The sequence below is a fragment of the Coregonus clupeaformis genome, chromosome 12, assembly GCF_020615455.1.
Source record: "Coregonus clupeaformis isolate EN_2021a chromosome 12, ASM2061545v1, whole genome shotgun sequence".
In the NCBI taxonomy this organism is placed as follows: domain Eukaryota; kingdom Metazoa; phylum Chordata; class Actinopteri; order Salmoniformes; family Salmonidae; genus Coregonus; species Coregonus clupeaformis.
Window position 1 is genome coordinate 46585995 of NC_059203.1, and position 27333 is coordinate 46613327.

The 27333-nt window shown below is 43.2% G+C and overlaps 1 protein-coding gene across 1 annotated transcript in view; it reads right to left on the minus strand.

The window, feature by feature from the left end:
• Positions 1 to 1797: 1797 nt before the first annotated feature.
• Positions 1798 to 27333, minus strand: part of skib (v-ski avian sarcoma viral oncogene homolog b) — a 39378-nt gene continuing 13842 nt past the window's right edge. The window contains exons 2-7 of the mRNA XM_041892791.2: positions 5821 to 5934; positions 5443 to 5546; positions 4987 to 5231; positions 4400 to 4683; positions 4032 to 4262; positions 1798 to 3896 (exon numbers count right to left, since the gene is read on the minus strand). Coding sequence (XP_041748725.1) covers positions 3684 to 3896; positions 4032 to 4262; positions 4400 to 4683; positions 4987 to 5231; positions 5443 to 5546; positions 5821 to 5934 — 1191 coding nt within the window. The 3' untranslated portion in view covers positions 1798 to 3683. The remainder of the gene's footprint in view (positions 3897 to 4031; positions 4263 to 4399; positions 4684 to 4986; positions 5232 to 5442; positions 5547 to 5820; positions 5935 to 27333) is intronic.

Here is a 27333-nt window from a genome sequence, read left to right on the forward strand (position 1 = left end):
ATACTTCTACTGCTAAAATGTTTATGCCATTTACTTTATGATTGTATTCTTATCTTTTCGTATTTATTATTGTTGTTGCTTTGTCGAGAAGGAACCTGCAAGTAAGCATTTAGCTGGAAGATGTATACCATGCGTATCCCGTACAATGCATTCAGAAAGTATTCATACCCCTTAACTTTTTCCACATTTTGTTGTGTTACAGCCTGAATTTAAAATGGATTAAATTTAGATTTTTTTTCACTGACCTACACACAATACCCCATAATGTCAAAGTGGAATTATGTTTTTAGAAATGTTTACAAATTAAGAAAAAATGTATTGAGTCAATAAGTATTCAATCCGTTTGTTATGGCAAGCCTAAATAAGTTCAGGAGTAAAAATGTGCTTAACAAGTCACATAATAAGTTGCATGGACTCACTCTGTGTGCAATAATAGTGTTTAACATGACTTTTGAATGACTACCTCATTTCTGTACCCCACACATACAATTATCTTTAAGGTCCCTCAGTCTAGCAGTGAATTTGAAACACAGATTCAACCACAAAAGACCAGGGAGGTTTTCCAATGCTTTGCAAAGAAGGGCACCTACTGGTAGATGGGCAAAAATTAAAAAGGCAGACATTGAATATCCCTTTGAGCATGGTGAAGTTATCAAGTACATTTTGGATGGTGTATCAATACACCCAGTCACTACAAAGATACAGGCGTCCTTCCTAACTCAGTTGCCAGAGAGGAAGTAAAACTGTTCAGAGATTTCACCATGAGGCCAATGGTGACTTTACAACAGTTACAGAGTTTAATGGCTGTGATAGGAGAAAACTGTGGATGGATCAACATTGTAGTTACTACACAATACTAACCTAATTGACAGAGGGAAAAGAAGGAAGTCTGTACAGAATAAACATATTCCAAAACATGCATCCTGTTTGCAACAAGCCACTAAAGTAATAAAATATGTGGCCAAAGCAATTAACTTTTTGTCCTGAATACAAAGTGTTATGTTTGGGGCAAATCCAATACAGCACATTATTGAGTACCACTCTCCATATTTTCAAGCATAGTGGTGGCTGCATCATGTTATGGGTATGCTTGTAATTGTTAAGGACTGGGGAGTTTTTCAGGATACAAAATAAACGGAATGGAGCTAAGCACTGGCAATATCCTAGAGGAAAACCTAGTTCAGTCTGTTTTCCACCAAACACTGGGAGATGAATTCACCTTTCAGCAGGAGGACAATAACCTTAAACACAAGGCCAAATCTACACTGAAGTTGCTTACCAAGAAGACAGTGAATGTTCCTGAGCGGCCAAGTTACAGTTTTGACTTAAATCTGCTTGAAAATCTATGGCAAGACTTGAAAATGGTTGTCTAGCAATGATCAACAACCAATTTGACAGAGCTTGAAGAATTTTGAAATGAATCATGGGCAAGTTTTGTGCAATCCATGTGTGCAAAGCTCTTAGAGACTTACCCAGAAAGACTCACAGCTGTAATCGCTGCCAAAGGTGATTCTAACATGTATTGATTCAGGGGTGTGAATACTTATGTCAATGAGATATTTCTCTATTTCGTTTTCAAAAAACATGTTTTCACTTTGTTATTATGGAGTATTGTGTGTAGATGGTTGAGAATATATCCCTGTGAATTCAGGCTGTAAAACAACAATGTGGAATAAGTCAAGGGATATTAATACTTTCTGAAGGCACTAATACAACTAATACAACTTGAAACTTGATAATGGTGTTACACTTTGTGTAACTCATTGACTGTAATAAAACATAAAACACCCTCATGAATATGGTTGATTTGATTTTAATGGGTAACACAGTTTTTCCAAAGAAAAAATAAACATTGAAACAAGCGGCAAAAACAAACCTCACTTCCAAACCAAAACTACATTAAAGAGCATAAACACAATGTATATTGCTAGTACATTGTACCCAACAGGTATTCAGTGGGAGATAATACAAGTAACTGATACATAAAACATAAAAGTATTTTATTCTACAATACATAAGATGGCACCTAGGAAATAATATTCTAATAGGAGCTTTAGCATTGTCTGATAAGTTGGATAAAGCAGTTGATGGTGAGATATCGTCTTCAGGTAAAATTATTGGTCTGGGTTTTGGTAGACACCTTACAATACATCAAATAAGATAACCATAATCCATTCTATTAAATGCCCATTGATTTCAGATGATATCGAAGGAAACAATAATGAAACTATAATATCAACATTTCAAATATAGAGTTTCTATTGGTTTCAAGTAAGAGCCAAAATAATATTCATATGCAATTTAAGTGTGAAGCAAGCAAACGTATTGACAAATATCTTATTTACAATATCATCCTTAAACATTGTATTTACATAAGAGGTCATTGAATGAAAGTGTTGTTCAATTCTATGTTCATGTTCATTTGTGAGTTGAAAAACATGAGGGAGTTAAATGCACAACGCAATTTTCTTTTTAAAAAGTGCAATTCCTTTCGTAAAGTACAAAAATATATATCCATATTTTGTATATATATGTAGAACTGTTGTTCATTGAAACTGCACATGTTGCTTTTTCAAAGAGCCCTAAAACCAGTAACAAGAAATTAATGTTTATAGTTGACAAGCAGCAAATTATTTCGGAATATAAATTATTTTACAGTACTGAAATACCTCAATTCACCAAAGAGAAAGCTATATCAAAGGTGTTTAATGTGGGTAACATTAGATTTACGGGGCAGAACTCCATTCTAGCATGGGCAAGCACATTTAAACATTTGTCACATGGTTTGGTTTCATACACAATATACTGTATCTCAAAAAACAATTTTCAAAAAGACTAATTAAGTTGTGTAAGGAATAAGAATGGTAAAAAGTAGCACTTTCATAAAAGATTTAAGATGAGAACAAAAGGTGGGTGGAACTGATTCCAGGCCACATAATCCCCAATACTTCAGGCTTTAAATACAAGAACACAAATACACACGGTAGAGAAGCTGGCACATACATGTATATGTTCGAATGTGAATGTGTAAATATGTATGTATGTGAGCGTTGCCTGTAGGATAGCAGTATTGATGATGCAACATTTCCTGTACATCCTCAAAAAAAAGAAGAAAACATTTGATTTAAGCAAACTGATTGATTGAAAAAAGTAAATAGTGGTATACTGGTGTCCATTGTTTCCAGTGGCTTTGTAATACCTTAAAGTGTACCGAGATTCTGTGGCACTAGCAAGAGTTACATCTGCTACTGTCATTTCATGAAAACAATCACTTCTCTTTTCCCTATATATTCAAGTAACACTATGTAGCTATATTTGTACATTTTAAATAGCTTATACCAAAATAAAATCCTTGAACAGCTTCAGGGATCTGACTGAGGGCTCTAAAGTCACTTGTGAGGTGTCTTCAATTGAGTTTTTCTCTTCTGTAGGCTGTACAACATGCGTATTCATGCGTCTATCCAGTTCATCTTATGAAGTTCATATATTATTATAATAATGTATATTTCTATCATATCAGTAACCAGAATATTTATTTTTCATTCTATGAAAACCTCTTGCCTTCGCTCCTACAAACATCTTTCATTTGGTGAATTTCGTTTCCTTAACAAGAGGCGCAGTGCAGTCTGTATCCACCCTCTTGCATTACGTCTCCAACTACACACTGTCTACTGCATGCATCTTTAGGATCCATTTGGAAGTTGTGTCTGTCTGTGTGTCTCTGGGTTAGTGTGTTGGGGTGTCATGGGGGTGTCCTGTGGGCCTCCCAGCTGAGCCTGCAGGTCCTTGACCACCCTCTCCAGGCTCTGCCGCGCCTCCCTCTCCTGCTGCAGCTCCTCTCTCAGCTGCTCTCGGTCCGCATCCGCCTGCTGCAGCTGAACCTGCAGCTCCTCAATCTGAAAAGGAACATACACATCAGTCAGGAAGCACATACAGTGACTCAACTGTTCTTCATTTTGTATGTGTGTGTGTGATTCTTTCTGTGTGATAACCTATGTATGCAGGCTATATTATAAGGATCTTGGTCTTACTTGTGTGGAGTACTTGGCTCGCAGGCGTTCAGCCTCACAGCCTTTGTCGCAGACTCGTATTTGTCTCTCTCTCTCCAGCTCTCTTTTCAGATGGCCACGGGACTCGTCCGCCTCCCTCATCTTCCTGTCCCACTCCATGCGCAGGCGTTCTATCTCTTTCCTCAGGTTGCGCTTGGCCTCGATGGCCTCTCGAAGACGGCCCTTCTTGGACACCCTCACAAAATCCAGCTCCTGTGGGTGAAAAAAATTGTTAATAATCTGTTGTGTCCTAAAGATTGTGTCATAAAAAACACATTGTACACATAAAGAAACAGATTACATTTTTGTGCCAAAAGGCGGCCATTTTGGATCTTGAGTGGGAGGTTTACCTGCTGAAGACCGCGTTTGGCCTGCAGCGCTGCCCCCAGTTTCTCCTCCTGCTTCACTCTCATCTTAACAATCTCCTGCAGGAACTTCTCCCTGGCATCCTTGGAGTCCAAACCGCCATACAGGGTCTGTCTCAGTGTGTCCAGCTCTGGGCATGGAGGTGCCCCTGGTAATACCAGCCGGACTGGGCCCTCCAGGGGCCTCATGGTGGTCTGGGGGGTCAGGGTCCAGGACACACTGGAGCAGGCAGAGGGAGGGGATGCCAAGGAGGGGACCGATGGTGGGTCTGAAAGACAGAAAAATAAAACAGTATGTTCATAGGGTGAAGCCTAAAAAAGTATTGGAACAGCAGTGACATCTACTGCTGAGTAAAATCCTGTGAATTGAGACAGCTCTGTGTGCTCTGTGCTGCACAGACCAGCCACTAGATGGCACCCCCTCACAGGGATCAGGCAAACTAACCATAGCCTACTTCTTGCTGCCATATAAGCTCGGGTTAGGTTGGCTGTCCTTGAGTGTTGGGAGTAATCTTTGTCCTAGTGTCCTATTTCTCTTACAGAATGTCTGAACAACAGTGTGTCATACTCACAGTCATCACAGTCATCCACCTCAATCTCCCCGTCAGTCTCCATGTCCTCCACACCGTTGGCTGTGTTGCTGTTGATATGGACAGGTCTGGGCCCAGGCTGTGAGTCTCCACACTGTGGGGCTGGTCTGGAGCTGATGTGCTGGTCTCCCCTGCCTGGAGCCTGGCTGTGGCCCACTGTGGCCTGCTCCTCTCTCTGGTAGGTCAACGGAGCTGGGGCAGACGTGTCCACGTTTTTGTGGTTTGATCTGTTATGACAAGAAAATACAAGTTACCTCATTTAGTTCAACAATATATAGTAAGACATCATAGCAACGGATGAAAATGTGGTTATTGGTCATTGTTATATTATAATTCCTTAGGAATGTTACCTCAATGGGTTAAAGACTGACAATCCTTTACTGTGGTGTGGTGAAATTGATGAGTGAAACTATGACAGCATGACAGTCTCTGACTCACATCTCATTGTGACTGGTAAACTTCTGCTTCTCAGCAGATGGACTTCTGGGGGACCAGGGGCGGAAGGCTGATGGCCTCTGTTTCAGCTGGACCGGTTTCAGATCCTAGAAAGAGATAGAATTCATACATTATAATACAGTTATGAAACAGGGAATTCGAAAAACATCCCTGGAAAGGTACAGTGTAATCATATTGCATAAGGTAGACTGGTTTGTAAAGAGACTATTGTCAACGTAATTAACTGACTGAATTACAGGGCTCATATGTATAAGGTAACACAGTCATTTAGACAATGACTCTCTGTATAGGATTGCCCTGATCCTTAACCTTACAGCAAATCACATTAATCACAATCAATAGAGAACATGAGCTACAAACCTTGTTCCCTGACTTTGATCGAGATTGTAGCCAATCGGGTTGCTTCTCTTTGTCAGCTGATGGAGAGTGTACTTTCTCCAGTTTGAACTTCTTGGCTGGAACTGGGCTGTGAGACTATAGGTAGAAGAGAAAGATATATACGAAAGAGACTATTAATGATCAACATCTGAATCTACTGGAGTAGTCTGTAACACACTTATATTCCATAGATCATTTAAATATTTTTACACAACATCCCCTTCAGAGGTGTTTGATACCGTAATTGGAATCATCCAACTAGAGGTGAATGTCAGAGAAACAACCATGTGTCCAAATACTGTCATCCATCTAAAATCAGCTAGTGGCCCTAATCCAGTGTGTGAGGGCAGTATAGTGTGGGGGACAGTAGACGTTTCTATGAGAGTGAGGTCTGGCTGTGAGCTGGGGGCTCTGTTTGTGTGCGTCTAGGCTCTGGGGCTGGGGACGAGAGGCGCCATCAGGTGCAGTGGAGCTACTCTCTGTTCTGTGTGGGAGAGAGGGCTGAGAGAGCAGAGAGTAGTGGTTCTGGAATCTGATGGACAACTGGAGTGAAACGTTCTGCCGGTGCTGCTGCGCCTCAGCACGGATCGTGGACTCACGCAATGTTTCCCGATTCGCTCTGTTGAGCAAGATTACATTAACATCTTTATGCATTTGAGTCATTTAGCAGATTCTTATCCAGAGCGAGTGCATACATTTTCAGATTAAGACATGACTAGCTAACCTAACATCTCATTTTCTCTCTCTGTCTCTCACTGAGCAATTGAGACTCACACATAGTGGAAGGTTTGGCCATGTAAAAGTGGTCCAGGAAGTGGCGGTGTTATGTGTGTGTGCAGCTCTCCAGGCTTCGGTAGTGAGACGGAGTAATCTAGCCCCTGCCCTCAGGTCTGCACTTGTCAGGATGAGGATATGTTTACCTAGGCAGTGAGAGAGGCCTGCCCGGACCTGTGAGTTATCATACCGCTATGACATTCTCCCTCAAAGAATCCACAATGAATCCTCTTTTCAATGGATGATTCAACTGAAATCATTACTGAATATACTGTGGATGTATCATTTACATTTTTGCCATTTCGCAGACACTCTTATTCAGAGCGACTTAGAGGAGCAATTAGGATGAAGTGCCTTGCTCAAGGGCACGTCGACAGATTTCTCACTTATTCAGCTCGGGCATTTGAACCAGTGACCTTTCGGTTACTGGCCCAACACTCTTAAACGCTAGGCTACCTGCCACCCCATAAAAATAACACAAAAGTATATACTACACAGGCGTTTGGTACTGACTGACAGCTTTGGTGTAAATGAATCCTGTCCCACAGTTCTGATGAGCTTAGAAGCAGTGTGTGGTTCTGGCAATGTAACCCAAGGGGAGGGTGTCAGTCAGGCAGGTCTCACACTGCATTGCCTGCCTCAGTCTACTGTACGATGGCGCTCAGACTAAAACATGCTACACAACCCTGTCATTTCTGCTGTGCCTCTGGCCCATAAAGCTATAATCATACAGCAGTTGTGTTATCACAAGGCATAGGGCATGACTGTGGTTGTCTGGACACTCATCTCATGTCTCCCTCCCTGACTCACACATCTGTCTCCTCTCTAAGTGTCTAACCACACACACACTGAGGCAGCAGACACTGAGGTTAGTGCTCAGGGACATTTACCCAGACCTCCAGCTGACCACGATGACTCGACCCCTCACCTGCCTCACTCAAGGCCAGTGTTTTTCTAAAAAGCGGAGAGTGGTCAAAACCGGAGTCTGTAATTACTGCCATTGCTGTTGTTTTCCCAACAAAGTCTGTCTGTCTGGTACTATTCCTACCCTGAGGTTTGCAGCTCCAGGAAAACGTTGAGCCCTAGACATAACAGAGTTAGAAAACAGACCCTCCCAGACACCACAAGGGACCTGCTGGCTAAATCTGACATTGATCTCACATGAGAGGAGCCACACAGGCTTTACTCAGCACCACATCACAGCCATAACAAGGCCACACAGACACAGCGTCAGAGACATAACACTCTCCTCATACATCCTCCTGGCCTGGCTGCACACCACATGCCATGACTACATTACCCTCACCGGACTCCTCAATGCAATCCTGGCCTAAACTACCCAACATGGCCCCTCTTAGGATGGAGTGAGTGAAGGGAGAGAGAGAAGGAGAGAAATAAGGAGGGAGAGAAAAGGGAGGGGGAGACTTCCTCGCAGGAGTTTGCTTTGGCCAGGGCCCCTGTGGGAACGGAGTGGTGAGTGCGAGGGAGGGGACGGGCTGGGAGGGGGGGAGTGGGACCACAGAGGAAGCACTGAGCTGGAGGAATGTATACTTGATGGCCAAGTACAGCCTCCTCTTAAAGAGTCCATTCAAGCAATGTCCTTTTCAACTGTAGGACATTTCTTTGAGGAGCCATAATGGGGGGACCATTTCAAAGTAAACCTGTAGGCTAAACAGGGGCTAACAGTGCCCAGGGCAAAGCAGACATGCTTTGTCTGGAAATGACGGTCATTTAATAGTGTGGTAATACAGTGATAAGCTCATGCTGAGCAAATATCCACATGGCAAATCCTCCTAACAGCGCTTTAACTGTCAACACAACATAACCATCATGTATTCCAAGTGGACTATCTGACCGTTAGAATAGTTAGAATGGTATTTCGCCAATAGATGCCAATTGGAGCGTGATAGAAGATGGAAATGTTGTTTTACTTAATTTGACATGGATCTAATAATAAGCAATGACTGATTGACTGAGTGTATTGATCCAACTACAGGCCCAATCAACAAATTATTTTAGCTTGGAAGTATTATGGTAAAATGCAAACTGCTGGGTGAGAACTGCAAAATGCTATGGCAACTCTAATATACAGTGCATTCGGAAAGCATTCAGACCCCTTGACTTTGTCCACATTTTGTTATGTTACAGCCTTATTCTAAAATGGATTAAATTGTTAAATAACTGAAATATCACATTTACATAAGTATTCAGACCCTTTACTCAGTACTTTGTTGAAACACCTTTGGCAGCGATTACAGCATCGAGTCTTCTTGGGTATGACGCTACAAGCTTGGCACACCTGTATTTGTTTCTCCCATTCTTCTCTGCAGATCCTCTCAAGCTCTGTCAGGTTGAATGGGAGCGTCACTGCACAGCTATTTTCAGGTCTCTCCAGAGATGTTCGATCGGGTTCAAGTCCGGGCTCTGGATGGGCCACTCAAAGACATTCAGAGACTTGTCCCGAAGCCACTCCTGCGTTGTCTTGGCTGTGTGCTTAGGGTCATTGTCCTGTTGGAAGGTGAACCTTCGCCCTAGTCTGAGGTCCTGAGCGCTCTGGAGCAGGTTTTCATTAAGGATCTCTCTGTACTTTGCTCCGTTCATCTTTCCCTCCATCCTGACTAGTCTCCCAGTCCCTGCCGCTGAAAAACATCCCCACAGCATGATGCTGCCACCACCATGCTTCACCACAGGGATGGTGCCAGGTTTCCTACAGACGTGATGCTTGGAATTCAGGCCAAAGAGTTCAATCTTGGTTTCATCAGTCCAAAGAATCTTGTTTCTCATAGTCTGAGAGTCCTTTAGGTGCCTTTTGGCAAACTCCAAGTGGGCTGTCATGTGCCTTTTACTGAAGAGTGGCTTCCGTCTGGCCACTCTACAATAAAGACCTGATTGGTGGAGTGCTGCAGAGATGGTTGTCCTTCTGGAAGGTTCTCCCATCTCCACAGAGGAACTCTGGCGCTCTGTCACAGTGACCATCAGGTTCTTGGTCACCTCCCTGACCAATTGCTCAGTTTGGCTGGGCGGCCAGCTCTAGGAAGAGTCTTGGGGAACTTCAATGCTGCAGAAATGTTTTGTTACCCTTCTCCAGATCTGTGCCTCGACACAATCCTGTCTCGGAGCTCTATGGCCAATTCCTTTGACCTCATGGCTTGGTTTTTGCTCTGACACGCACTGTCAACTGTGGGACCTTATATAGACATGTGTATACCTTTCCAAATCATGTCCAATCAATTGAATTGATTGGTGGACTCCAATCAAGTTGTAGAAACATCTCAAGGATGATCAATGGAAACAGGATGCACCTCAAAAGGGTCTGAATACTAAATACATGTGCAAAACATTATAAAAACCTGTTTTCGTTTTGTCATTATGGGGTATTGTGTTATTTTAGAATAAGGCTGGAATGTAATAAAATGTGGAAAAGGTCAAGGGGTCTGAAAACTTTCTGAATGCACTGTATATCTAGGTTAAATTTAAAGTACAATGTGGGTACGATCAATTTAATTTAATCAGTCCCAGCTGCTCGTTGTTTGAATGTTTCATGTCTGTCACGCTATTGGCTGTGAAAGCAGTGATAAAACTTCTAATCCTTTAGCATTTGCTGATGCACAAACTAAAATCTCAAATGGAATTATCTAAAAACAAAACACAGGAGTGCACTCAGTCAGGCCAAAAATAGTTTCCCCAGCTGAACTTCCCCGGGCTTCCGTCACACAATACCACAGCATGCTGCATGATCGCATTGCATTAAATACACAGCAACAAGACACAACAGTTTCGCATTTCAGACTCCTTTCCCCTACTAAACCCCTCACTGTAATCCCTAGATCTGAGTGTGCTTAGAAGGGCTCTGTCTCGCTCAAGGGCACACCAACTGGCAGAGCTCACCCGGGAAACAGCCTTAGTGGGACGTATGAGAGTGGGCAGAAGCAGAGATCTGTATATAATAACCAGATGCTCCACCCTAACAATGGGAGTCGTTGTCCCAAAGGCGGGAAGGCAGGCGACAAGCTTGGGTCCTAAATAAACCCATAGAAACGCATTGGGTTTATTTTCCTCTGTAGCTCAGCTGGTAGAGCACGGCGCTTGTAACGCCAAGGTAGTGGGTTCGATCCCCGGGACCACCCATACACAAAAATGTATGCACGCATGACTGTAAGTCGCTTTGGATAAAAGCGTCTGCTAAATGGCATATTATTATTATTATTATTATTCAACAGATTTTGGCGAGAGTGAAACCTCTCGCGTCGCCCCTTCCTCTCTGGCAGAGAGGTCTGAGCCAGGGCTGGGGTGGGTTGGGGTGTGAGGGGGAAGCCTATAGGTCTATAGGCCTCTTTTCAGTGCTCATGGTATGTCCGTGTAGGAAGGACGGTCCCATGATTTAGCTTAAGCCTGGTGGTCACCTCCTAAATGACAGCTGGGCTGGGTTTAGCTGATTGGTGTCAGACGTACATGTGCATGCACCATGCCTAAATACAATGCACAATGCTACCAAACTTCTGAGTGTCTAGACTTCAGAATCCTCCCTTATCATTCAGCGCTGTCTAGGCTACTTCCCTTTCTAATTCACATTGTCTGAGCTAAAGTGGGGCAGCAAAGCAACCTTGATTGGATTGTCCTAATTGTCTTTGGGATTGAGACTCAGATAGGTCTGAGCTGAAGACTGGACAGACTGAGACCTGGTCTGTTCATTACATATGGCTACTCTCCTGGGGTCCACACAAAACATGAAACATGACAAAATACAGAACATGAATAGACAAGAACAGCTCAAGGACTGAACTACACAAATGTTAAAACAACAGAACCAAAATAGGTCCTACTGACACAACACTGAGAGAAATAGAGACCCATTACTCTAGGCCTACATCCAAATACATTCATAAATAACATTTCCATGTAGAGCAGGAGTGAGCCGGACAACAGTGGACTCCTCTAATGTCCCAGGCAGGCAACAGACAGCGTAACTAGGAGGAAGCAAATCCAATACAGGTCAAATATAGCAACCAAAACAACATCACATGTCTGTACCCGCTTTCTCATTATGTCTAAAACAGCTGGTCTCCTAGATAGAACAGAGGAGGGGGATTTCACTAAAGGAAGCGGGCTGGTTAGTTATTCCAAGAGCTGTAGGCCTTATCCAAACATGGCTAAAAATGACATGACAAAGATATCCCCACAGATGACATGTTATTAGTATGAGCATGTTTGGTATGGTTCTGAGTCCCAGATATCTTTGGACATGAAACGTGTTCCGTGAGTGGTGTATATTTAGACAGACATAGTGTCAAATTCACAGAATGCCTGTCGGAGCAGCCCATATGGACTGTGTCTGTCGCATTGGAAAATTAAACAGTGCATTATTGGTTTTATGTGCTAGAACATACAGTACTGTGCTTGTGTGCAATTGAGATACCACACACACACACACACACACACACACACACACACACACACACACACGCCCACACACACACACACACACACACACACACGCCCACACACACACACACACACACACACATACACACGCCCACACACATGCATTTATGCTTCTATTCACATTTAGCACACTTATAATGCAGGAACAGCTGCAGTGCTAACCAGGAAGCCAAAGGGGATGATGGTTGGTTAACAAGAGGAAGAAAGATGACCAACCCTTTATAACATTCCTTTATAATACGGCATTAAGGCTCTCATAGGGCAAAATGCACACTGTCAATGTAAACCTACTGAAAATGATGCATTGATGTTAGGATTCAGTTAGGATTCAACCCATTCTACACACAAACGACAATTTCTTAAAGAGCTACCGGCACGTTTATACCTACTTTGCAGATGATTGTAATATCAGTCCAATATATCAAATTGTATTTTATGCATATGATTCACAGTCCGGATTAGTGAGCTCTTCTACCTATGACAATAATGCACATTCAGTCAGAGCAATATCTTTTCCATTGATGAGAATAATTCCACCCAGTTCCAGTGAGAAACTAGGCTAAATAATGCACACAAAGAACCCATCATCCCCCCCATCCCCTAACGTGTCCTGCCTGAGAACCTGCATTTCCACAGATTAGTCAATCTGGCCATTCAACATGAAAGACTGTCTGCTCTTCTGTAGTAGCAGTAAGGACACAGCCACCATCAAGAGACAGTAAATCCAGTGTTGGACTGCCTGAGTTTTAATCCCACAGATTAGTACTAATACCAAGGCAAAGAAGGCCGAAACACGATTAAAAACGCATATTCTGACCAATGGGTAAAATAAATACTCCTCTAAGAAAACCAATGGTCCAAACCTAATTTCTCTATCATAATCCGTTCAAAGGTTATTGGAGTTTTTACCCTTGCAGGATGTCCAAAATTAGGGTGAATAATTCAATGGAGGCCAGAGAAAAATCTGGTCAAAAATCTGGAAAATAGCATTTAGTCAGCTAGGCTGGAGGCTGTGCGAGGATTAAGATTAAGGCTAACTGACCGTTGAACTCGTCATCTTTCTTCTCGAATCCGGAGGACATAAAACATGACATGTAGTATTTTCATATTTTAGAATACCCTTTTCATATTAATGCGAAATCCATTTTCTTTTTTGAAGATTTCTCACAAAAACAAGCGTATCTCTGTGAAATGTGAATGGAGCACTGAGCGTACCGGCAGCTTTTTATTTTCAAATCCTTTTACGTTTAATTCAGTTCGTGTCATGTTAATTTCTCTTTTTGCGCACCGTGGAAACAGACTACCACCACAACATGCGAGCTCGGTGCTTATTATCAGATGTAATAGGTTACGAAACCAAACTTTTTGGATATAATGTTAATGATATGTTAGAGAAAGACCCCACTGAACGATTCAGAACATGAATAATGATATTTGTCTTGGTAAACTGTATTTAAAACATAAGGAAGAGAAATATCATCACCAAAGCGCATTTTCACCCACTCTGGGCAGAGTGGGTGGACACCCTACTGAATAACCTCTCCGCAACCCAAATAGTTACAGCTAGAATACACAGACCATTATATCACACACCAGGTACCAGGCAATTCCATTAGGAAGTTAGAACTCTCCCAAACAGAGCAGCTACACCATCTATACACTACAGTACAGTGTTTCAAGTGGAGGGCTGGATGATTGATGATAGGGAGACTGCTACTTAGTGAAATGGGGATTGGCCCTCTGTTGTCTGAGTGATTGACAGGCCAAATGGACAGGCACAGAGTTAAGTGTGATAATGACACCCCTGTCTGACATCATCTGGCTGTTGGACTGAGGTGCTGGGTTTTGCACTCACTCAAAATGAACTAAACCTCACTCTGACAACAATGAAAAGGGATGGAGACGTTATGTTGTGAGTGTCGAGTATGCCTCCTTTTTTCTTACATTTTTCTTGCAGAATTTTTCAGCACTCTTGTGTCAAGTCCCCACTATGTGAATGTTATGTGAGGAGAAAGAGTCAACATGGGAAGCAACCTGCTTCCCAGAATCCATTGTGTCTGAAAGAGTCTGAAGGATTGCTTGTGCCATACCCTCAGTCTCTATTTATCCTGCCATAATCTGGCTGTCTCCCCACCCAGCCGCCCATCGATCAGTCTAGAAAGTAGACTCCAGAGCACTCTGCACAGATAGGTCCTGCAACTGGCCAACTGACTGCTGGTGCCATCTATTCGATTTTTCTTGCACACATGTCCAAAACGTTCTATGCCATTTTATAGTAAATCATCATTGTTACTGTCATCTAGCAAGTAGCTGCAATTCATCAAATGCCTGGATTAGAAATGGCCAAGAAATGAAATCAACAAAATACAAATAGCCAACAGTGGTGAAACATGAGCTAGAGAAGGTAGAGAGAACAGTACTTGGGCAGCTGACCTGAGGTTAGTCCTGAGCTGGTAAACTGAGCCCCATGACCACATGGTCCCTGGCAGGCCAATGGGGAGCTGGGCAGGTGGCAGGTTTATTTGGGAGGAGGAAAAAGAGGATGAATGCCAGGGAGAGGTTAAGAGGTACGAGGGGGCGGGACAGGCCGGGGGATGGGGTTGAGGGGGTCATAAAAACTGTGTAAGAGGGTGGGGTGAAGTTAGGGTCACTGCTCAGGGTCCCATATGATGTAATTTCACTGACCCAGTGTCTGCACTGGGAACTGGGCTTGAGGTAATTGGCTGAACCAAGGTGATAAATCCTATAGAAATGTATAGACGACATTCCGGCTATTCTGTCCCAGTGCAGGCTCCCCAACGGGTCCAAATACATTATATGCACTCAAGTGATGCTGGAAAAAAATTGATAGTTACATATCGGGATATTATTTATGACGATATATCGTATCGTTTTGACAATATCGCAATATTATTTTTGCGCTAGTTGGCTGTACCTGCACCAAAACTCCAGTATTTTTCCTTCATAGCTTGTTCTCCATCTTTTTAAATAAAGAGCCAATTTGTTTTCAGCACTTTTATTACCATGACTGATCAAAACTTGTTTTCTCATCGAATCGCAATAAAATCACATTATTAAATCACAATACATATAGAATCGTGATAATCGCAATACATATCGTATCAGCCAGAAGTATCATAATAATATACTTTCGTGAGGTCCCTGGCAATTCCCTGCCCTAATGCACTCCAATGAGTTCTTAGTCTCTGATATTGTGGCTTTAGAAGACGGGGCTGTATTTGTGTGATTGGAGATAGAAATGTGAGGGGGACTTGGAAAACAGGATCGGAATTGCTTTATTATTTTGTGCTTTGAGTACAACCTCTTAACCTCTTAATCATTGTTCGAAGAAAACAAACAAAAGTGTGGAAGGGGTGCTAATGGCTCCATGCAGAATGACAGGAAACATTCTAAATGTGAAGGTCTCCACTTAGAGGACTAAGGAGCCTCAGCATGTGGCTGTGAGGCTGAGGGGAAATTAAGAGTGCCAGGAAAAAAATACTACTCCAAAATCACTGGGTTTATGTGTGTGTGTGTGCTACCAAGTAACTGCTGACCAATTTTCCAAAATATATTAAGGTTTCTAGTCTGTGTATGTCCTTCTCATTTATGCTCGACTTGCAGGTTGACTTAAATGTAACAGGGTGAACACAGTGCTGCTTTGTGTGTACAGTAACATTCGAAAGAGATCAAATAGCATTTCACTTGTTTCCACTTGCTCAAGGAAATAGGGATAAAAACCACCCACAACATCCGTTCCTCAGATGGCACATTCCATACTTACACATTTGGCTTGTCTCCCTCCTCCCCCCGTTAACAGGAAGGCAAGATCTGCTTACAAGAAATTTGGGTGAGAGGGACTGGTCTCGGAGCCTCCATAAAATAAATACGAGTGTTCTAAAATGGAATGCTAGGGGAAGGGGTGGGGGTGGGGGGGGGGGGGGGTTGGACGGACCACAGCATCGCTCAATTCATAGTAATGCTCTGTCTGCTTCATGACCCTGAAAATACTTGGAAATGTCTTTTTCCTGGATCATTTTATTACACTCTTCGGAATCTGGGGCCAGTGTTTTTCTCCATAGCAACCACAAAACAGTGGAGCACAGCTAAGCTCTGACTTAACAAACAGAACTTTACAAAATACCCATTTCAATGCCAGGGTTTTCCCCAAGCAGAGCAGCAAGCACTCCCAGACCCTGAATGAAGACAGTTTTAAAACAGGGACTGTATGATTGCAGAAACCATGAATCGAGACACATGTTGAAATAAACACATGCACATGTGTGCACTCGTACGTACTGTATAGGAGATGGGGGGGGTAAATGTCATCATATTTTTCCTGTGAGCCTCAGGTGCGTGATGTGATGTGGTGCGGTCTGTATTCAATCTGTATACCTGTATTGAGGCCAACAGCACTGAACAGTAGGTTGGGGAGGGTCGGGGCAGGAGGCAGCAGCTGGTCACTACAGCTGACCCTAGGGAACCCGGTCACTCAGACAGGCTAGCTGGAGCTTAGAGCTGCCCGGAGAACAGACAGACAGGCCAGTACAGTCGTTATATAAATGTCTCCTGTCTCTCTCAGCTCAGCTCTGAGCCGTAAGGACACTGGCGTTTTGTGGCCTAATGCTGCCTGCGACCCAGCAAGGGGATTACAGGCAACCAGCCAGGCAGGCACAGGCCTGAGGAGAGGCCACGGTGTAAGTATGTAATCGCTCCACGGCCTCCCCGGGTCCTGGCCCCAAACTCTCTCCCAGCAAATCCACTCTGACCTGGTGGCTGAGCTCTGACCAGTGATCATAGACGGCTGCCAAGAGCCTGCAGACTCTATCACTACACAGCTACTAGAGCTCTCACTGGTGTTAAGTACAAGGTAGAGGAAGAGAGACTGCTAGGTTTATTCTGTCTGTGATTTCTAAAAACACCCAGTATACAATCTAGACCATTTATTGGATAGAAAAATGATCTATATATTTTTTACTGCAAATTGAAATCTACCTTTCCGAAATCTCTTAAGCCTTGCAAAAGTATTCATCCCCCTTGGCGTTTTTCCTATTTTGTTGCATTACAACCTGTAATTTAAATTGATTTTTATTTGGATTTCATGTAATGGACATACACAAAATAGTCCAAATTGGTGAAGTGAAATGAAAAAAATACCTTGTTTCAAAAAATGAAATAACGGAAAAGTGGTGCGTGCATATGTATTCACCCCCTTTGCTATGAAGCCCCTAAATAGGATCTAGTGCAACCAATTACCTTCAGAAGTCACATAATTAGTTAAATAAAGTCCACCTGTGTCAAATCTAAGTGTCACATGATCTGTCACAAGATATCAGTATATATACACCTGTTCTGAAAGGCCCCAGAGTCTGCAACACCACTAAGCAAGGGGCACCACCAAGCAAGCGGCACCATGAAGACCAAGGAGCTCTCCAAACAGGACAGGGACAAAGTTGTGGAGAAGTACAGATCAGGGTTGGGTTATAAAAATATATCAGAAACTTTAAACATCTCTGGGAGCACCATTAAATCCATTATAAAAAAAATTGAAAGAATATGGCACCACAACAAACCTGCCAAGAGAGGGCCACCCACCAAACCTCACGGACCAGGCAAGGAGGGCATTAATCAGAGAGGCAACCAAGAGACCAAAGATAACCCTGAAGGAGCTGCAAAGCTCCACAGTGGAGATTGGAGTATCTGTCCATAGGACTACTTTAAGCCGTACACTGCACAGAGCTGGGCTTTACGGAAGAGTGGCCAGAAAAAAGCCATCGCTTAAAGAAAAAAATAAGCAAACACGTTTGGTGTTCGCCAAAAGGCATGTGGGAGACTCCCCAAACATATGGAAGAAGGTACTCTGGTCAGATGAGACTAAAATTGAGCTTTTTGGCCATCAAGGAAAACGCTGTGTCTGGCGCAAACCTAACACCCCAAGAACACCATCCCCACAGTGAAGCATGGTGATGGCAACATCATGCTGTGGGGATGTTTTTCATCGGCAGGGACTGGTAAACTGGTCAGAATTGAAGGAATGATGGATGGCGCTAAATACAGGGAAATTCTTGAGGGAAACCTGTTTCAGTCTTCCAGAGATTTGAGACTGGGAAGGAGGTTCACCTTCCAGCAGGACAATGACCCTAAGCATACTGCTAAAGCAACACTCGAGTGGTTTAAGGGGAAACATTTAAATGTCTTGGAATGGCCTAGTCAATGCCCAGACCTCAATCCAATTGAGAATCTGTGGTACGACTTAAAGATTGCTGTACACCAGCGGAACCCATCCAAACTTGAAGGAGCTGGAGCTGGAGCAGTTTTGCCTTAAAAAATTGGCAAAAATCCCAGTGGCTAGATGTGCCAAGCTTATAGCGATATACCCCAAGAGACTTGCAGCTGTAATTGCTGCAAAAGGTGGCTCTACAAAGTATTGACTTTGGGGGGGGTGAATAGTTATGCACGCTCAAGTTTTCTGTTTTTTTGTCTTATTTCTTGTTTGTTTCACAATAGAAAATATTTTGCATCTTCAAAGTGGTAAGTATGTTGTGTAAATGAAATGATACAAACCCCCAAAAAATCAATTTTAATTCCAGGTTGTAAGGCAACAAAATAGGAAAAATGCCAAGGCGGGTGAATACTTTCGCAAGCCACTGTATGCCCTGTATAGGAGGCGTTTTTGAAAACTGCTGTAAAGGACTGGAGAGTTTCTGTGCTGTCAGCCATGAATCATACTCATCATTTAGCAAGCCAGCCAGCCAGCAGAGGATTTAATGCGCTGAATGCTGATTGAAGAGCAGTCAGCCTCCGTGTTCTTCTTGTCTTGACTGGTTAAGGCTGTTCCCTATGACAACAGGACAGGTCTACTACACTGTAACCCAAGACTGTAGTATGCTGGGCTGGGATTTTCAGCTGCTGCCTGGGCTGTAGGAGCAGCTGTGAGGCAGTTCATCTGTGTGTAGTGTGGGTCACTCACATAGTATCAAACAAAATTATACTTTATTTGTTGCATGTAAGGCTATTGCGAAAGGGCATGGTAAGCTTTCTCTTTCTTTCTGTCTGTCTGTCTATGTCTGTCTCTCTAGTAGCGAGCAGAGAGGAGTATACCACAGGGAGGGGAGGCCCAGCACAGGAACTCAATAATAACTTTCAGCAGTCTAGCCAGAAGGCTGGAGGCCCAGACTGTGGCTGTTCCCTCTTGCTCCTCTCCCTCCTTCCGCTGGACCCCACGCTCCTCCCTTCCACCCCCCTCCTCCTGGCCTGTGTCTGCTCCACAGGACTGATGCATTCTGCAGACAGGCCAGCGCTCTTAAAGAGACACAGGCCACATTTTTCTCCCCTGAATCACTGCAGTGGATGCAACCACTAACTCAGAGCAGAGACCATTATTTCCAGCCTCTCACTAGAGGATCTTTTCTTTTCTTTTCTCTCAATCTTTTTCTTGGAACTCAAGAGATCTCAACATCGACACAAAAAGTGAGGGAGAAACAGACTGAAATATGTTAAGAGGCTCTCAGTGAATCTCAGGCAGAATTATTTCACTGCAGCAGTTTGTGAGGGACCCTTTGATGCTTTTCTTTAAAAAGCAGAAGGGCTTGTCGAGTGCAATCACCAGTCTTGGCCATGTATTTGATGCCATTATTATGATAATCATTAGATACAATCCAATAAACCTCATCAGACGGACCTCAAAGAGCAACTGCTGCCACCCTGGCGTTGGCTATAAGAGATAGATCTGCCCTCTCATGAATAAACACAGATTACATTACTGCTGCCGGCTATACAGGAAGAGCAGAATGTATATCTTATTAAATGCAGTTACAGTCCACCAGACAAAGTTGCAGTCTGCATTAGATGACTTCTCGGGTCCAAAAAGTTGGACCCGGACCCGAAGACAATCATACCCGGACCCGAACGGACCTGATAATTTTTTTTAAAGGGGGACCCAGACACGAACGGACCCAAGAACAATCAGACCCGAACCCGAATGAAACCAATGACATCCAGACCTAAACCAGACCCGATTGTACCCGAGTTGCTCTTCTGGTTAACGAATAGGTCTTTATATGTTGGCTAGGCCTTCTATAAGTCAACAAATTCACCTTATTAGCGTAAAATAAATATGCTCTAGGCTATGCCGAGCCGTGGTCAGGTCCATTCGGGTCCACTCGTGTCTATCAGCTATAGTTACATAGACCTGATGACAATCAAACAGGACCCAACCCGGACCCGAGGGAAATGTTTGACCCTGCTCGGGTCCCAGGTCGGGTCTCGGATATTCGGGTTCGGGTGGACCCGTGAAGACCTCTACTACGCATCCAAAGTGATGTGGTGAAGGTCTGGTCACCACAGACCTGCCAGGAAATGCATCACTGCAGTACAGACAGGAGACACACCCCACTCATCAAACACACCCTATGCCTCAAATAGGTATGGTAGAACTTAGGTTTGAATGAGTTAAAAAAGAAACAAATCAGTTTTATAAGCCACCTGTGTAAACCAGAGCACTACATGTGTTGTATAAACAGTGCGACTCCGTGGAGTGTTGTACAGTGGCTTGCGAAAGTATTCACCCCCCTTGGCATTTTTCCTATTTTGTTGCCCTACAACCTGGAATTAAAATTGATTTTGTGAGCGACCCACACTACACACAATAGATGAACTGCCTCACAGCTGCTCCTACAGCCCAGGCAGCAGCTGAAAATCCCAGCCCAGCATACTACAGTCTTGGCTTACAGTGTAGTAGACCTGTCCTGTTGTCATAGGGAACAGCCTTAACCAGTCAAGACAAGAAGAACACGGAGGCTGACTGCTCTTCAATCAGCATTCAGCGCATTAAATCCTCTGCTGGCTGGCTGGCTTGCTAAATGATGAGTATGATTCATGGCTGACAGCACAGAAACACTCCGGTCCTTTACAGCAGTTTTCAAAAACGCCTCCTATACAGGGCATACAGTGGCTTGCGAAAGTATTCACCCACCTTGGCATTTTTCCTATATTGTTGCCTTACAACCTGGAATTAAAACGGATTTTTTGGGGGTTTGTATAATTTCATTTACACAACATGCCTACCACTTTGAAGATGCAAAATATTGTTTATTGTGAAACAAACAAGAAATAAGACAAAAAAAACAGAAAACTTGAGCGTGCATAACTATTCACCCCCCCCAAAGTCAATACTTTGTAGAGCCACTGTTTGCAGCAATTACAGCTGCAAGTCTCTTGGGGTATGTCGCTATAAGCTTGGCACATCTAGCCACTGGGATTTTTGCCAATTTTTCAAGGCAAAACTGCTCCAGCTCCTTCAAGTTGGATGGGTTCCGCTGGTGTACAGCAATCTTTAAGTCATACCACAGATTCTCAATTGGATTGAGGTCTGGGCTTTGACTAGGCCATTCCAAGACATTTAAATGTTTCCCCTTAAACCACTCAAGTGTTGCTTTAGCAGTATGCTTAGGGTCATTGTCCTGCTGGAAGGTGAACCTCCTTCCCAGTCTCAAATCTCTGGAAGACTGAAACAGGTTTCCCTCAAGAATTTCTCTGTATTTAGTGCCATCCATCATTCCTTCAATTCTGACCAGTTTCCCAGTCCCTGCCTATGAAAAACATCACCACAGCATGATGCTGCCACCACCATGCTTCACTGTGGGGATGGTGTTCTCGGGGTGATGAGAGGTGTTAGGTTTGGGCCAGACATAGCGTTTTCCTTGATGGCCAAAAAGCTCAATTTTAGTCTCATCTGACCAGAGTACCTTCTTCCATATGTTTGGGGAGTCTCCCACATGCCTTTTGGTGAACACCAAACGTGTTTGCTTATTTTTTTCTTTAAGCAATGAATTTTTTCTGGCCACTCTTCCGTAAAGCCCAACTCTGTGGAGTGTACGGCTTAAAGTGGTCCTATGGACAGATACTCCAATCGCTGTAGAGCTTTGCAGCTCCTTCAGGGTTATCTTTGGTCTCTTTGTTGCCTCTCTGATTAATGCCCTCCTTGCCTGGTCTGTGAGTTTTGGTGGGTGGCCCTCTCTTGGCAGGTTTGTTGTGGTGCCATATTCTTTAAATTTTTTAATAATGGATTTAATGGTGCTCTATTTATTTGTTAGAATTTTTTGAAACAAGTTTTATTTTTAATTTCACTTCACCAATTTCGACTATTTTGTGTATTACATGAAATCCAAATAAAAATCCATTTAAATTACAGGTTGTAATGCAATAAAATAGGAAAAACGCCAAGGGGGATGAATAATTTTGCAAGGCACTGTATGTAGAGCTGTAAACGATCAAACATTTAATGGGGTTGAGTGATACAGAAACCTACAAAGGTGTGCCTGCCAAACACACTTTCATTATTTTGCTGTCAGCACTTTTTATTTCTGGATAATGCAAACTGTGTGGGAAGCCAAGGGTCTGGAAACTCAACACATGACTGACAACCTGCCTACTAACTAATTCAAATAACATCAATGTCAATTTTCCTGTGAGGTGGACTTTCTGGAAGACATACACTACCGTTCAAAAGTTTGGGGTCACTTAGAAATGTCCTTGTTTTCGAAAGAAAAGCAATTTCCGGGATGCTGACCTTCTAGGCAGAGTTGCAAAGAAAAAGCCATATCTCAGACTGGCCAATAAAAAGAAAAGATTAAGATGGGCAGTCTGAGATATGGCTTTTTCTTTGCAACTCTGCCTAGATGGTCAGCATCCTGGAGTCGCCTCTTCACTGTTGACGTTGAGATTGGTGTTTTGCGGGTACTATTTAATGAAGCTGCCAGTTGAGGACCTGTGAGGCGTCTGTTTCTCAAACTAGACACTCTAATGTATTTGTCCTCTTGCTCAGTTGTGCACCGGGGCCTCCCACTCCTCTTTCTATTCTGGTTAGAGCCAGTTTGCGCTGTTCTGTGTAGTGAGTAGTACACAGCGTTGTACGAGATCTTCAGTTGCTTGGCAATTTCTCGCATGGAATAGCCTTCATTTCTCAGAACAAGAATAGACTGACAAGTTTCAGAAGAAAGTTATTTGTTTCTGCCCATTTTGAGCCTGTAATCGAACCCAAAATTGCTGACGCTCCAGATACTCAACTAGTCTCAAGAAGGCCAGTTTTATTGCTTCTTTAATCAGCACAACAGTTTCAGCTGTGCTAACATAATTGCAAAAGGGTTTTCTAATGATCAATTAGCCTTTTAAAATGATAAACATGGATTAGCAAACACAACTTGCCATTGGAAAACAGGACTGATGGTTGATGATAATGGGCCTATGTACGCCTATGTAGATATTCCATTAAAAATCAGCCATTTCCAGCTACAATAGCCATTTACAACATTAACAATGTCTACACTGTATTTCTGATCAATTTTATGTTATTTTAATGGACAAAAAAAACGATTTTCTTTCGAAAGCAAGGACATTTCTAAGTGACCCCAAACTTTTGAATGGTAGCGTAAATCTGGAAATACAGGAAACCTCATCACCATCACCTTTTTTACTAGAACAGCAGAAAGAACCAACATCCTGATATGAACTGAATATGTTGTGCTTCGATATAAGCCACATGTCTTGGCAAGGGCCAAGGGGTAAACACATCTGATTTCGACTTCAGGCTCTTAAAGCAGGAAAAGAGACATTCAGGAGCACATAACTGAGAATCTCAAGAGTGCCCTCATCTCAGAAAAATATCCATGAGAGAATCTCACTAACCCGTTTTCACGTTCAACAATGCTGTGATTTCATCTCAGTCTGATGTTTAAAGAAAACAGCTGGACTTCTATTAGATTGTCTCTATGATAAAGATGACTAGACCAGGAGGCCATAGTCTGTTGAAACAAAGCTGTCCGTTCATTACCCAATGGAGTACAGAGAGCTTTGCGAAGGTGACACATACCCAAACAACACTAAGCCATTGACTCACCAGTGTTTACGGATCCACATAATTCTGCACCATCTGTGATACTCAGGGCTGGTGCTCTGCCTGATTTAACAAGCTAATAGCAACAGCACAATGACAAACAACACACATAGCTAAAACCTTAAGCACTACAGCACTAATAAAACAAAGTCTCTCAGGTAGAACAACATTTGGCTAAAACATTGACAGCAACAACGAAAGACTCTCCTCTCATTGACATTTACACTCCAACTGACTGCAGAACCAGTTGCCACCTCCCTTCACCTTTCCACAAGGAATTTAGGAAAGGAATAGAAAAAAGGCAATGAACTTCTGACCTGTCATACAGACTATGGAGGAAGCTCTGAAGCTTGGGGGCAACTAGAGTCCACCATCCACTCTGTCTCTCTTCCCCTCCATGTCTCACCCTGCCGTCCTATAAAACCTGCTCCCCATTTTATGGCTGCCAGATGGTAGGGAGGCCTTCTTGCCTCTGGACTTGCCTCTCCAGTCTAGTAAAACCAGTTGACCTCGGCAACATAAAAACAGGCATTTATGAAAAGGGCTTGGAACAAAACACACAAACATCCTGCCGCTGAAACAATCAACGCCATTTAGTCTCCCAGAAAGAGGCACAGAGGTGAAAATCTGCCTCTCACACATAAACACTGACGGTATATGTTTTCCACCAGATGTAGAGGCTACACCCAGGTACGGCTTTATATGTGAGAGGTTTTATTTGCGTGCCTTGGGTGAGAATACAAGTCCTTGGCAGGCTCTAAAGTTCTCCCTGAGAAACAGAGAAACAAAACAAACGCGGTAGTCTATATTCAGGTTGGAGCTGAAATCCAACAGTCCAGCTCATAGTTCACTACATTCTGTTCCAGTGCTGAGATCACCTCTCTAACAAACACACTTCATTCCCATCCACGAGATCCACCTGGGCTAGAGGGATTTAAATGAGCACTCTGGATGAAATGTAGCACATTTCAGCTCTCTTAACACTGTTTTATAAGCAGGTCATTTGGTAAAGTAAAGTTTTGGTCAAACGTTTTACAAAATTGAATTAAAAATGGCAAACAACTATAGAGGAAGTCGACTAAACCATTCCAACGTTTCTGCAACTACCTCCCCCTAACAAGCAAGGTTTGAAATATGTTCTTGTGGCTTTGAGTCAGTGACTCTTATCACCAAGTGAAATTTTAAATTGCATGATACAACTGAATTCCCATCCCAGGTTAGAGTGTTCAATTTAGTGTAGTATGAGAGGGTTAAAAGGGCACAGATGCCTCTATATAAAAAGGCAGGTTCAATCAATGGCTTCCTTTTACTGCTAATCAATTGAAGTGATTATCTGCTCTTCCAATAACAACTGCTTTCCCCCTCCTCACCTCAGATGCCCCTCCTTCTCTCTCCTTTATTTGTTCTAGCAGTTGCAAACTAACATTTATGTCCTGCAATTCAACCTGACCTCCAGGCAACCCATGGTCCTGCCCCTGCCATGGCTGCCTAAGCCATTAGAGCTAGATGTGACTTCAGGCTATTAGTGTGATAAAAGTTTACTGTCTCTCCAGCCACTCTACAAGGCTGCTGTTAAAACGCCTGCTGGATTCTCAACTAGTCTATGGGACCGCTCTCTCACACTACTAGCCCAAAGACAGCCAGATATATAGTTTGTTGGGGTGGCATTTGGTCAAGACACACATACTTTAAATGAGTACAATTGTGGTCATTTCAAAACAAAAGATTATGCTGATTGCACTTAAACTGTTATTATAATTTTTTTATTTGCATTGGGGTCACAAACGCTCAAGTACCTCCTATTAAATGAAAAATAACAAAAATAATAAAAGAAAAGTGGTAAAAACACAAACATAACACAAATGGCTGTGGCTCTAGTCTAGCGTGAGTTTGACTGTATCTTGGCGTTGCTGTGTATGTATAAAGGGGGACTGGGGTGGGGGTATGTGCTGTGGTGCTGTGTTTCTCTTGTACTGTCTGAGTTGTGGGCAGCCAGACTATATAACTGCAACCTCAGCACTTCTCTCCATATTCTCCAGTTTCAAGCCAAGCGAGAGAACAAAGGCAGTGAGCTAAACGGCTGCAGAGGGAATGTGGACAGACAGACAGACAGACAGACAGAACGCCAGCGAGACAGACAGAACGCCAGAGAGACAGACAGAGGCATATAGAAGAGAAGTGCCTTCACTTCTCTTGCCTTCAATAACGAGCGCTGCCTGGTACAGTCAGTCTATGACAGAGTCCTCCTCGCTGTCGGACAACGGAAATAAAACCCATGCATCCGTTTTCCAGTAAGACTTCAGTTCTGCTCTGGCTGCTGGAGCTCACTGCTTACCATTTTTCAACAAGATAAAAGGAAACCATAGCATACCGGGAATTGTCACAGACACATTTTTTGATACTGCAAATGACCTTGAACATAATTATATTGGTACTAAAACATTCACTCGAGACTTATCTTTTTCATAATAATTTAGAAAACGTACATTGAAAGTCTCTAATTGTGCTGTTTGAGACTTGCCTTAGTTAGAAAGGCTGTTTTGGGCAGCTGTTGGTAGATTTAATATGTGCTTGTGTCCGTGCTGGTCTATGCCAGCCCTGCCCCATCAAGGCCCAACCCAGTACATCATGTGTTTCCACTTTACCGATAGGGTGGAAATGACCTCAGCGCTGTAAAAGATGACAGGGGCGCTAGCACTGCTCACCAGATGTGAGGAGAAAGAGAGAGGAGGAAGGAGAGAGAAAACCATTCGCCTGAAGAATTTACTGCAAACCCCTGAGGAGCCCTGTGATTGAGGGTTCAAGTCCAGTTCCAGAGGTTTCTGGTCTATCTCAGCAGCACTCAGCCACAGGGAAGACAGCCTGCTAGCCTGCTGAGGTACACACACACACTCACTCACACAGATACACACACACACACACTTACTCACAGACACACAACCAAAAATCCCACTGTCACTCCATCCGCACTCCACTGCACCTGCCAGACACACAAAAGCCACTTCCTCCCACTGTGTCCGGCCAAGGTCCTTTATCCCATTTATTGCAGCCTGCACCACAACAAAAGAAGAGAAATTAGGGAGCTGGGCTGATGATAGGGTGACTAATCCCATTGGAGAGACTCATTCTATCAACAGCCTGTACAGTTAAGCAGCTGAATGGCTTGAATTAAATATGGACATGCAGAGATGGGAGTCTTGGTGGAGATGGGCCCCAACAAGGCCCTGTCATAGCTCTGGAATAATCCATACATTCCATTTGGGACACAGACTGACCTACTCTATTGTTGTCTCTGTCATGGGTATTTTCACTACTGTAACTGTATATCATTGTATTAACATTTTCCCCAACCTTTATCAGTGAAATCTGAACGTTCCTTAACATAA